This window comes from Pteropus alecto, unplaced genomic scaffold (assembly GCF_000325575.1).
Source record: "Pteropus alecto unplaced genomic scaffold, ASM32557v1 scaffold461, whole genome shotgun sequence".
Classification (NCBI taxonomy): Eukaryota; Metazoa; Chordata; class Mammalia; order Chiroptera; family Pteropodidae; genus Pteropus; species Pteropus alecto.
This window is the reverse complement of record NW_006431079.1, coordinates 1,368,793-1,380,353: the sequence shown is the minus strand read 5'-3', so window position 1 is coordinate 1,380,353 and position 11,561 is coordinate 1,368,793. Positions and strand designations below refer to the sequence as shown.

Below are 11,561 nucleotides of genomic sequence, written 5' to 3'. Positions count from 1 at the left end.
TCATTTTCTTTCCAATAAGTCGAGATGTTCTATTACTCTGGGTGGTGGACCTAGTGGCCATCCGGTCAGTGAAGAGTGCTCTTTCCTCAGCTGCAGCTTTTGCCATCTGGGCTTTCTTGAGTTCTCTAAGAACATAAAAACAGAAAACAAGACTTTTCACCTCCTGTATTAATCCTAGAAAGGGATCCTAAGAGGTCAACCACACACTATATTACCAGATCTTTGCATGTCATCATTATTCTAAGATATAACTGAGGCAAGGAAAAATACAATATGAAACTTTAGCTTCTGCTCAAACAACTTAAATTTATGAAATTATTTTGTGCTTTCAGAATTAAAATATACACACTTAGAAACCAGCAATAAAGCTGTTAGTAATGACTGGGTTTTAATTAAAGCAAACAAAAAAACTTCAAATTCCTATTTGTATGAATAATGACGGCTATCAAACAAGTGGCGAATAAACCCTTTCATGTTTCAAGTCAGTTCCATTAGGTTTGACTTAAAATGGTAGCAATAAAGCAAAAATAAATTAGAATTATTATTCTAACCAGTTTTCTGAAAATGTCAAAGGTCATTCACATCAAATATGAAAAATCAGCTACTAATCTAATCGACATTAATTTCACCCTTTCACAAAAATAAGAACAGAATGTTTCAATGAAAATGTTAATTTATGCTGAGTTTGGGGGTAAAAAAAAAACCAGTACAGGCTCATTTAGTTTTTGCTATGATTTAGGGGCTTGGGATTATCATCACTTGCAAATATATGCTGGTCTTAACACAAATTTATAGGCAGAAGTCCCCAAACTTTAAGCCTAATCATCTTTCATTAAATTTTATGAATTACTTAAAACAAGAAAGTAAAAGCAATACAAAAAACCCTCCACTTACTTCTGTAAAAGTGAATTTTTGAACTTTTCAGCATTCAATTCTATTCGTAATTGTTCTGCACTTTTCCTAGAAGCAGATAGCAATACTGAATGCTTTACCAGTGCCATCGCTGACGGTCTTCTCTCTGGATCTGGATGAATCATAATCTTAAAAAAAGTAAAATTTAAGGTAAAGACATGACTTAATATTGAACCATGTCAATAGTGCTACATATATAAAATACTCACTTTTAGCAACTCTGTAAATTCTTGGGAAAGCACTTGTGGGATCCGAGGTAATCTACCCTGTCTGATTTCATGCCATTGGTCACCATTTCTGGGAAGAGGTTCAGCACCAGCAGCACATACCACTGTGAGGGCTAGGGCAAAAATATCTGCTTTTGGTAGATGGGTATAATTCTGTTAAAAAAAAAAAAAAAGGAAATATAAAAATAAAGTAAGATTACACCTCAATAATGACTTAGGTGAGAAATGGGACTAAATTAAAATGTCCAATGCCACATTTAAATTTAGGACCTATTCAGAGAACGAGCTAAATTGGGGAAATTATTCTAATTACAAAGTAATACACTCTGGGAGTAGGGGTTGATATATACATTTCTAAAAGTGAATGCCTCCTCTTTATCACTACCCAATTCAACACAGAAGAAACTCCTATCCCTCTAGGAGCATTCATATAAAAGCACAAAACATACATATTTGACAAGTTACAAATGCACATGTACATCTAAGATACAAACATACACAAGAAAATTGATGGGATCCTACAACAATTTATTTGTTCTACTTGTTCTATTTTCATTGAAAATTCTCATTGACAAATAATTCATCACATGCTTTTTGAAATGGCATTATTAACTACATGCCACAATTTAATCATTTCCATATTGCTAAGTACTTATTTATATTGTTTGTATATAAATATTTCTGTAGGAAGGACACTTAGAAATGGAATTTCTGGGTCAAAGGTATGTGATTTTAAAATGTTGAGATATGAATAATACTTTGATGTCCAAAAAAACTATACCATTTTAAAGTTCCACTAGTAGTATATGGGAACTTCTTTTACTACAACTCCATCATTGCTAAATATAAATCTCTGCCTTTACTGACGTTTACTAAACTAAATACCCCAGTTGATGGTTTAGACTTCCTATTTTATAATACCATTCTACTAGTTATTATCTTAAATATTAATACATTTGCATTTACACCCTATCAACTGATAAATGTTACAAAGCAAATGGCATTATTAAAGGAGAAAAACTACCTCCTGCAAAACTTCATTTGCAAGAAAACGGCTATCACCCTCCTCAACTTGTGGACTAGAGATCCTTGTTACATGCCCAAGATCACCTAGAAGATTAAAAAAAAAAGCTAAGTGTTAAGACATAATAGTCTCTCTCTTTATTTTAAGGTAATAATCTGGTTATCTTTCTTTCTTACCTATTTTAAATATAACTTTGTTGGATACCCACTCATCTTCATCTCCTTCTTCAGAGGCAGCATTTGGGATTGAGGTTCGAGATATGAAAATATTACCTGTCAAACAGTTATTTACGTAAGCCACATTAGCCAAAGTTCACAAACAAGGCCATACATCAGAATCATCCAGAAACCTTTTAAATATATATATTCTCGTACATTCTACCCCAAACCCAATGCGAGTAAGAATCTCAAGGGATAGCAGCTGGGGCTGTATTATTTCCTAGGAATGTATTTTCTGGCCTACCCCTATTCCTTGAACACTTGGAACCACTGCATTAGGTCCTTCTCATCTATGTATTAATTTTCAGCAGTTTTAATTACTTAGAAACAATACAAAGGACAATAACACAGTAATCTGAGATGCTGCCGAAGCACAAATTTTATCTAATGCTACAAGGCTGGTGTGAAAAGAATAGTCACGTAGCTATTGAGTTTTGCTGACCATGCAGCAATCTATATCCCAATGTGGCTTTCTGGTTCACTATTGCAGCTTTACACTTTTTTCTTCCAAATTTGGGTAAGCTCATGATTAACATAAGTTTTAGTGGCAGATTTCATTTTAATAGTTTTATCAATATAGTATTAAATTTATAAATGTTCTATTCACTGGTGTCATCTTTCCGGTTCACTTTATTTATAGGTCAACTTATTTTATGGTGATATTTGTAAATTGGAAATTTTAAAACTACACATGCCTTAATGTTTTCAACTTTTGTAATTACAACATAAGGGTCTACTAAGTTTGTCTGACATAATACAAGATGTGAGTATAGGCAAACCTTACTAATTCATTTACTGCCATCAGTCAAAATATAATTTTTCATTTTGGAAATAAAAATTTTAATGAGTTGTTAATATACAGATAAGAACTTCACCTACAGAATTAAAATAAACTGTGTAAAATGACTTGAATTCTCATGGATCATATACATTTCCATAGGTAAAAAACAACAAAAAAACGAACTAGTTAAATTCAACTTAAAAACATCTATCTCTGAAATGTTTAACTTGAATCCATTAACCTTTTAGTTTTAACATTACATTTATAGGAAATAAAGGGGACAAAGGAATAAGCTAAATGATGCAAGGAAGCAACCATTCAAATCCAGAAGGTCTTATAAGACAAGGTCTACATTATTATTTTATAAGGGCAAGGTAAAACCTAAAAAAGAAAAATGGACATAACTAGATATAATGCATGGTCCCTGAAATAGATACTAGTTTGGACAAATCAACTCTTAATGACCTGGGTTAACTGGAAAAAATTTTAATATGATCTGGTGATGAGATGAGATGAAAATTTACTGAAATGGAAAAGTAGAGATAGTTGACTTTAAAAAAATTACGAAACGGTGTGTACATTATGGTGTTACTTTGACAAAATGAGAAATTTACACTAGGATGTTACTGTAAGATTCACTTGAATCCTTTTTTAATGCAAGATAATCATGCTTATATCATTTTCATGGTATTTTATAAGCTAAAAATACCACCATCTTTGTAAAGCACTTAAGTTATCAAAGCATTTTCACATTTCTTTTTATTCTAATAACCCTGTTAGCAGCACTGACATTATTTTATAACTATAGTCCCAAAGATTAATAGAAGAGTAGGCTATTTAATTTTTTTTTAGTCTGGCTTGCCTATATTTAAAAATATTTTTACAACGTACTCATTACTGTTTCTGCGATAAAATTTTGTTTCAATTTAAGCTAAGATTTAAGCCTACACCTTGATTAGTACCATGGCTCTTGCAGTTTGAAATCTTATAAGCCTTTGAAAGAATACTTATGTTCTGAATCACAGTACAGTCAAGTCTACTTTTTTTTATGCATAAAAATAGCCTAACAGTAAAGAAAAAAAAGTAAAACCACTATATTCTTATACTCTCCAGCCCTAATTCACGTACAACCTTTTTTATAGTTATAATCATAATACATGGTATTGTTTTAAGTCATACAATAACGTTATGATTTCTTTTACAGACTAGAAATATGTTTGTATAGTATTTAAGCTTTCAAAACATTTTTACATTTCTCAGTTTACTATATTATTTATTATAATAACCCTGATGGCATCGGCATTAATTTCTAACTATGGTTCTATAGCCTGGTACAAAAAGGGGCTTTAAACACAGGTTCTTAGTCTCCCCCCATCGTCCCACTTCAACACTATGTATTTTGCACAATATGCCAATTTTTTCCAGCTTTCAATAAAAATGAATTCATTAAATCGAATCTTTTGAGATAACAAGAGATGATGAATGGAAATCATAACACAATACTAATAAGTTAGCCAAAGGTTTTTTAAACAATGAAAAAACATACTAACATGTACATATTTTCATATTGTTTTAATGAAGTCATTTATTCTCTACAATCCCAAAAATAAAGCAGAGGATTTGTAATACTCACTAGGCTTTATATCCATGTGAACCAAAGACATTGAATGAATATACCTCAAGCCCCGGCCAACTTGCAAAAGAAGATCCTTCAACTCCGCTTCTGTAAAGTAACTCATGCTTCTGTAGTTTTTACTTATGGCATCAGCTAAACTTCCACCTAACAAACATGAAAATAATTAGCATTTTCTTCCTTCAGTAATATTATTTTTCTTCTATCTTTATTGAAAGACCACAGACTTAACCAAGTGACATTTTATAGGACCTATTCCCTTCAACCTGTTTGTTAAATCAAAATTTTATTCTTTAAATAGGTAATACTCCTGGGTACAAAATACAACATAAAGTCTGTCTCATCCATAAACCCCAAAACCTACCTGGTTTCCCCAAAGTACTCTAATGTTATCAGTTTCTTATGGATTTTTTCCAAGTCCTTTTCATACAAAAAACATATTTTCATTATCTTGAAGATAATCTTTACCAATACATAAAAACTACCCCTTTTCTTTCCTGTCTCTTACAGAATTCCACTGTATAACTGAATGATAATGCATTAATCAAACCCCTAATTGATGGACATTTTAAAGTAATTTCCAAGCCTTTCTACTATATATACTATGATCTAAGGAATACCTGTATACGCTGGTCATTTGACACATATTTAGAGTATCTCCTAGAAACATACTACTGGGTCAAAGGATATGTACAATGTTATTACATGCACACATAGTGTGTGTGTGTAAAACTATTTTATTACAGATAGAGTAAGTTTCTGTAGCTGACAGGGCCATTTCTCTGTTTATCCTCTGCAAAAGAACTTAGGATTGGTAGCCACACCGTCAGTGCCAAGACTTGATTGCCTCTGAAAGTTCATATAAAGAAATAACAGTGTGCTCAGTTTCTGATTTCAAAATGGGCAGTACCTTAAACACTATTACCATGTGCTTATGTGAATCTGGGGCACGTGTGCACACAACACATACACACACTCCTCCCTCCCCCCAGTAGAGAAGTGCCAATTCATATTCCCATCATTAATGTATGGAGAACACCTGTTTTCCCCACATCCTTGACAAGTCTATAAATTTTACAGGTAAAAACACCAGTATCTTGGTAGTTTTAATTTATACTACTACTACTAAAATGAGAATAAAACATGCTTTTTATAGAATCGGCCAAACCAATCAGCTAATTTGTTTAGTCTTATTAGTTTATACTTGTAAGTTTTATTAAAAACTGTAAGTTTATCATTTTACCTCAGAAGAAATGAGATGTTAAAAAAAAAAAAAAGCCAAAACAAGCCAATTCTGTTCAAAGCTTAGTAAGGAATAATAAAATAAGTAAAGTCAATGAAATATTAGTCAGGAAAGGAGATCCTAAAATTTGAACAATACAGAATAACAGAATGCCAAACATTTCTAAAAATAAAAATAAATCACACACCCAGATATCTTAACTTGTACTCCATACTTGTACAAATCTTGAACTGTGGAGAAAAAAAGAGGGCTCTAGAAGGGAGCAGGTCAAAAAGCCTGTCAGACAAGTGGGCTTGAGGTCCTAGATCAAGTTTCGTATGAAAGAATACAGCTGCTGTTTAGTGGATCTAGCAACAATAGCTGAGCCAGTTCCCTCTATCTGATTACTGAAAGGACAAGAGAGGTGAGAAGAGCAAAGCATTCATCTGATTTTCAGGTTTTCTTCCCATCTAGCAACATTTTCTACACTTGTTTATTGTAGCAATTTCAGTCTATCACCCAAACCAAAGACAAAAGGCTTAAAATGCAAATGACTGAGATAATAAGGAAGCTTAGTCAACTGATAAAAGATATTAGTTAATCAACATGTACAAATGAATGACAACAGAATCCTTTTCCTGGGAAACTGTGGAAAAGGATTTAAAGATCAGCTCTATTTTAGTACATTCAAAGCTTTCTACAGAGAAGTATGAAACAAAAGAGCTCAAATGTACCAGAATAGCCTTATTTTCTTTCATCTAAGCAGAATAAACCACCACATAGAGGCAGCAGTCTTGTGTCACATAGGTCTATTTTACTTTTAAAAGATCTTTATTACGTTTTATACTGCTTTAAATAAACTGTTTCAAAAGATTATTTCATAATTTAACTTTATTACAGGACAAGGTCTTTGCAATCTGAGAGGGTAGCAAAACCACTCACTCCTCCCCGCCACAACCTAAGCCCAAGAGTTTTCTCAAAATCACCTGAATTATACAACCATGTATTTAGTAGGTTGTTACAATTTGTGATCCCTGGACTGCTACTGAAATACTTGTTAAAAGAACCAGCCACATCAAAAAGGTGAGAGGAAGGAATAAATTAAGGAGATGAAGTCTAGCAAATATGGAGTGGAGAAGATGTTATGGTTTAGTTGTATTATATTACATGCAGTAACTGAAAAATAAAGGTTAGGAAACAAACTAGTCCACAAGGTCATGGGAGATAGTTACATAAATATTTTGGTGGTATCAATAGAAACATTTCAAGAGATGTGTGAAACAAACTAGCAGCAGTGCTATCTACTGAGCACTTCTATTGCTTCAAGTATAAAGAATAAAATGACAATGCAATAAGAAATCAGGTATAAAGGAGAAATGGATCCTTTACTTGTTTTGTTCACTGTTTTTAAAACCTGAACCCACATCTACACCACTTATTTATTCACAAGCTACAGCATGGCTGATCTTAAGGAAAAAATGAGAATCAAAAATAATATCTTTGCTCTCACTTCAAGTTTTCGCTAAATTCTAAGTTCTCTAATAGTCACAGAAGATACACAGAAATAGAAATCCATTATATATTAAGATTTGGTTATTTAATAACATGTCTATAAGAATCAGAATCGAGACTAGGATTTTGGTAAAGGTTTAGGAGGAACCACTCAAGTTGGCCCTTGAAGGACTTGCTCCAAGTAAAAGCTATACACAGATCCAAAGTAAAACCTCTATATATCCTTATTTTGTTTGCCTTGGGAGAAAAAAGAAGGAAAGAGGACCAGCGGGAGAACAATTTTCTTAATAGAAAAGATTTAGTGCATTCTAGTAGTAAACTAGGTTGGTTAGATGGGAGTAGGGCAAGATTATAGAATGCCTTCAACAAATGGCTGCGTTTAGATCAATAGAAAGTCACTGTTATTTTCTTTGTAATGAATATCAATCTTGGCAGCTCATAAAATGAAATGGAAAGGCTAAATGCAGAAAGCCTGTGTTATTAACTACTATATCCCACATATACTATACTAGGTTCTAAGAATACCAAAATATGCAAGGCAAGACCAGTGTCCTCTCTAGATCAGTTTGAGTTAACTGGCATATGAATAATTTGCACTGTTCTACTACTGAGGTAGAAAAGACAAGGTTTCCAATCTTTATTTAACACCCAGGTAGGCATTACTTGCACTTGAAATTCACATTAGGCTTCTGATCTTTAAATTTACGAGATAAAAGTGACAGAATTAGAGCAAGACTTTTAGATAAAAAAAGAGTTCATTCGTCTGAGCTCATAAGTTTACAAGGGAACCATTACATTACTCACCATTGCAATATTCATTCTGTATAAGCATATGATCATCTTCTGCCCATGCAGAGAAATAGCGAACTACATGAGAATGTTGTCCAAGCACTGCATGAGCATATACTTCTCTCAAAGCGTTCTGCCTAAGAGAAATTTGAGATTAATAGAACAATAAATCAATTTTATTCAGGCATAAACTGAATTAATTTATCTAAAACTTCATTAAAAAAACTTGACTTCTGTATGTATCATCACGCTGAAAAACTTGCTTAAAAGAGAGGGAATTAAGACTGACAGATTTTTCCAAAGTCTTCTATTAAAGAATATTAAAGAAAGAAGAAAACTTTTTAGACCTAGGAATAGTAAAGATGAAACTCTATTTTACTGTGAATTCATGGATCCTACTAAAATTAAGAAATTTAAGTTAGATTCCAAAATCAGATTACTTATATTATTTTACCAAATATGATTAGAACTAATGGTACAAAAAGGAATAAATCATAACTTCTCAAATGTTAGAGTTAATTAAATTCAGTGCTTGATCACCTAAAACCTTAATGTTTGTAACATCATAGGGAACAAGATAGCAAAAGACAAAATTTTAAATACATACTCATCAACAGAGCCGGCCAATGGCTTTTTTGATCGCTTAATGGCATAAATGCATCCATCCAGCCTCTTCACACACTTAAACACAGAACCAAATTCTCCAGAGCCAATTTTCTCTAGCTCATGAAATTCTGTTGTATACCGTGACTTCATATTGCTTTCAGTAATTGTAATTCTCTGTAATAAAAAGTATATCCATATACATAATACAAAGATATGAATATGGTTTTTTTGCTATGGTAATAGCACTGTGTGTGAAATTTGAGCACCGTTGTATGTTTTAATGCTTATTTAACAGGTATATACGGTAAATTGTTAAAAGTAGAAAATCAAATTTCAGAAGTAAAAGAAAGAAAATTAAAAGCTATTTACTTTAGCAGGTCTTGTTTCATCTTCAAACTCATAATCACTGGCTTCCATGTCTTCACCACAGGAACTAAAAAATATTATGTATTTTTCCATCAACAAATCTTAAAGATACATCAACTAGAGATCCAAAACTTTATCTGATACGTGGACAGCGAAATAAAATTTTAATGAATAAAAACAGAAAAGCAAGCATTTAATTTTGTAATCACAAGATGCAGGTCTGCTGATGAAAATGTCCCTGCTGAGATATGCTCATTAACCAGAATCCAACACTACACATATCAAAATTAAAGCCTTTCCAAATCAACTGTCTGCCTGCCTCATTTTTAACACCAGCAGATTTCCTACAAGCTATCTTGGCTTTTTATTCCTTCCTTTCTCACACCACTCTTTTTCTGCTGCTTACTTCCCACCTATCTCTGTTGAGAATTATGTGCTAGTAATAGAGAAAAATTTCAGAGCATAAAGTTTCACATGATTCAGTTGAAATTAAATTTTGATAAGTATATCAAAACCAATTCTGGATGGCTGGGGAACCAAACTATTGAGTAATAACTAACTTACTCATTCCAGTATGTTCTCTTTCTTCTCCGACATTGTCCTGAAGAATGAAGTAACACAGAATCTGGAGTAAAAGGATTAATGTTCACTTGAGGAGTCTGTCGAATGTCAAATTCCCTTTTTCCTGATTTTTCTGTATCCATGAATAGAGAACAACCTCGGAGTTTAACAGAGCTGGAATCGATTCCTCGAGCTTTGGAGAGCAAACTCTAAGAGAGTAAAAATAGTTTTTAGGATCTAAGTCCTATAGACAGCCTCCTCAAAGCAACACACAAGCCTTTGTTATAGTATTTCAAGCAAAATAAAGTGGTTAGCTAAGGAGCCTGAAGCTGGATACTAACCACCTTTTCGGAATAAGATAGCCAAGGAAAATAGGTCCCTAGACCTAAAAACAGTATGAATGCATACTAAAATTAAGTTCATTCTAGTGACTAAAAGTTAACAAACCCTTTCAGATCCATTTAAAAATAGCAGTCAGAGAGCCCCATAAGAGCTCCTCTCCCCCAACCCCTCCCCACCAAAATAGGGCTCTGAAAGCCACCTCCGCTGGGGTCCTCCTCTCACTTCCAGAGGGATCTTTCTTTGCCTTGGTTAAGTCTGCTAATGAAGAGCAAAGCTCCAAATCACACTTGTCTTCCTGAGGCTTATGTCTAAAGGTACTGACACTCACTTAAAAAGGTACATTTTCCATGCATGTTAATCTTACAAATGCGATACTTAATTTCTTTAAGTGTCCAAGCTAAAATCTGCTACTTTTAAAGTTCTACAAGTGGTAATCTGCAAACTCTTGCCACTCAATAGAGGTACTGAACACCTTTATGACACATTATCGACAATATGAACGCATAAAGGTCCAAGCAACAATCCCAATGATGGTTTTTAACAGTTGGATGTACCTAATCATCACACTTAGGCCTACCAACCTCGGGCACTACAAACCCAAGGGTGTAAACAAACGTTTATCCAATGAACATTGTGTCTGTAAAGAGGCTTATGTGCTACCCTGGGTTATTTACAAATCTTTAAGATTGTAAATGTTGGGAAGGCCAGCATTTTCTCTTCCAATAGAAGCGCTCTCTCCCTCCCTCTCTCCATCAAACTTTCCTCTGGAAGGCCACTTGACACGAAACGATAAGCGCATGAAAATCATTTTAACCGAACTCCTGCGAGCGCCGCCCAAATTACAGGACCCATCACTGCATTTAAAAGACACCATATGGCTATGGCGCTCGGGAGTGTCAGGTGGCCGGGCAGCACCACTCCAGCATCCTTCCAAACCACGTTATCGGTGCCACACTCCCGGCTGACATGCTCGGGACGGCCCCTGCACGGCGGGCGTTCAATCGTCAGCCACCTGGACGGTACCGATCAGCCCTTTTGAAACATGAAGAAGTTCCAGACGAGACCCATTGTTCAGTTACATAATCTTAACGGACAACTTCTGGGCAGGGCCAAAAAGAGGAGCTGCCAATTTTTTGTTGTAGCGCAGGAGAGCGAGCGGGGGTGCGGCCGGGTGGTTATGTAACCCAAATTGGCAACGCCAACTCCCGGCGCCTCCGCCTTTTTAAAAGGCTAGGCGGGCGCGGGGGACCCGGGCCACAGCGTCCTCTCACCTTGGGGGTGTGCGGGGTGTCGAAGAGCCGCAGCTTGCGAAAGGTCTTGTGCGGCGGGGTGCCGGGGTGGTCCGGCCGCGGCGAGCAGGGGCCCGCG

General features: G+C 34.7%; 1 protein-coding gene across 1 annotated transcript in view; it reads right to left on the bottom strand.

Annotated features, from left to right (window-relative positions):
• Positions 1-11,555, bottom strand: part of WEE1 (WEE1 G2 checkpoint kinase) — a 12,787-nt gene extending 1,232 nt beyond the window's left edge. Inside the window, exons 1-11 of the mRNA XM_015596667.2 lie at positions 11,465-11,555; positions 9,855-10,060; positions 9,294-9,357; positions 8,926-9,098; positions 8,334-8,455; positions 4,796-4,942; positions 2,340-2,435; positions 2,164-2,249; positions 1,122-1,292; positions 895-1,040; positions 1-125 (exon numbers count right to left, since the gene is read on the bottom strand). The exon at positions 1-125 is cut by the window's left edge and continues 1,232 nt beyond it. Of these exons, the coding sequence (XP_015452153.1) occupies positions 1-125; positions 895-1,040; positions 1,122-1,292; positions 2,164-2,249; positions 2,340-2,435; positions 4,796-4,942; positions 8,334-8,455; positions 8,926-9,098; positions 9,294-9,357; positions 9,855-9,994 (1,270 nt within the window). The 5' untranslated portion in view covers positions 9,995-10,060; positions 11,465-11,555. The remainder of the gene's footprint in view (positions 126-894; positions 1,041-1,121; positions 1,293-2,163; positions 2,250-2,339; positions 2,436-4,795; positions 4,943-8,333; positions 8,456-8,925; positions 9,099-9,293; positions 9,358-9,854; positions 10,061-11,464) is intronic.
• Between the last annotated feature and the right edge of the window lie 6 nt (positions 11,556-11,561).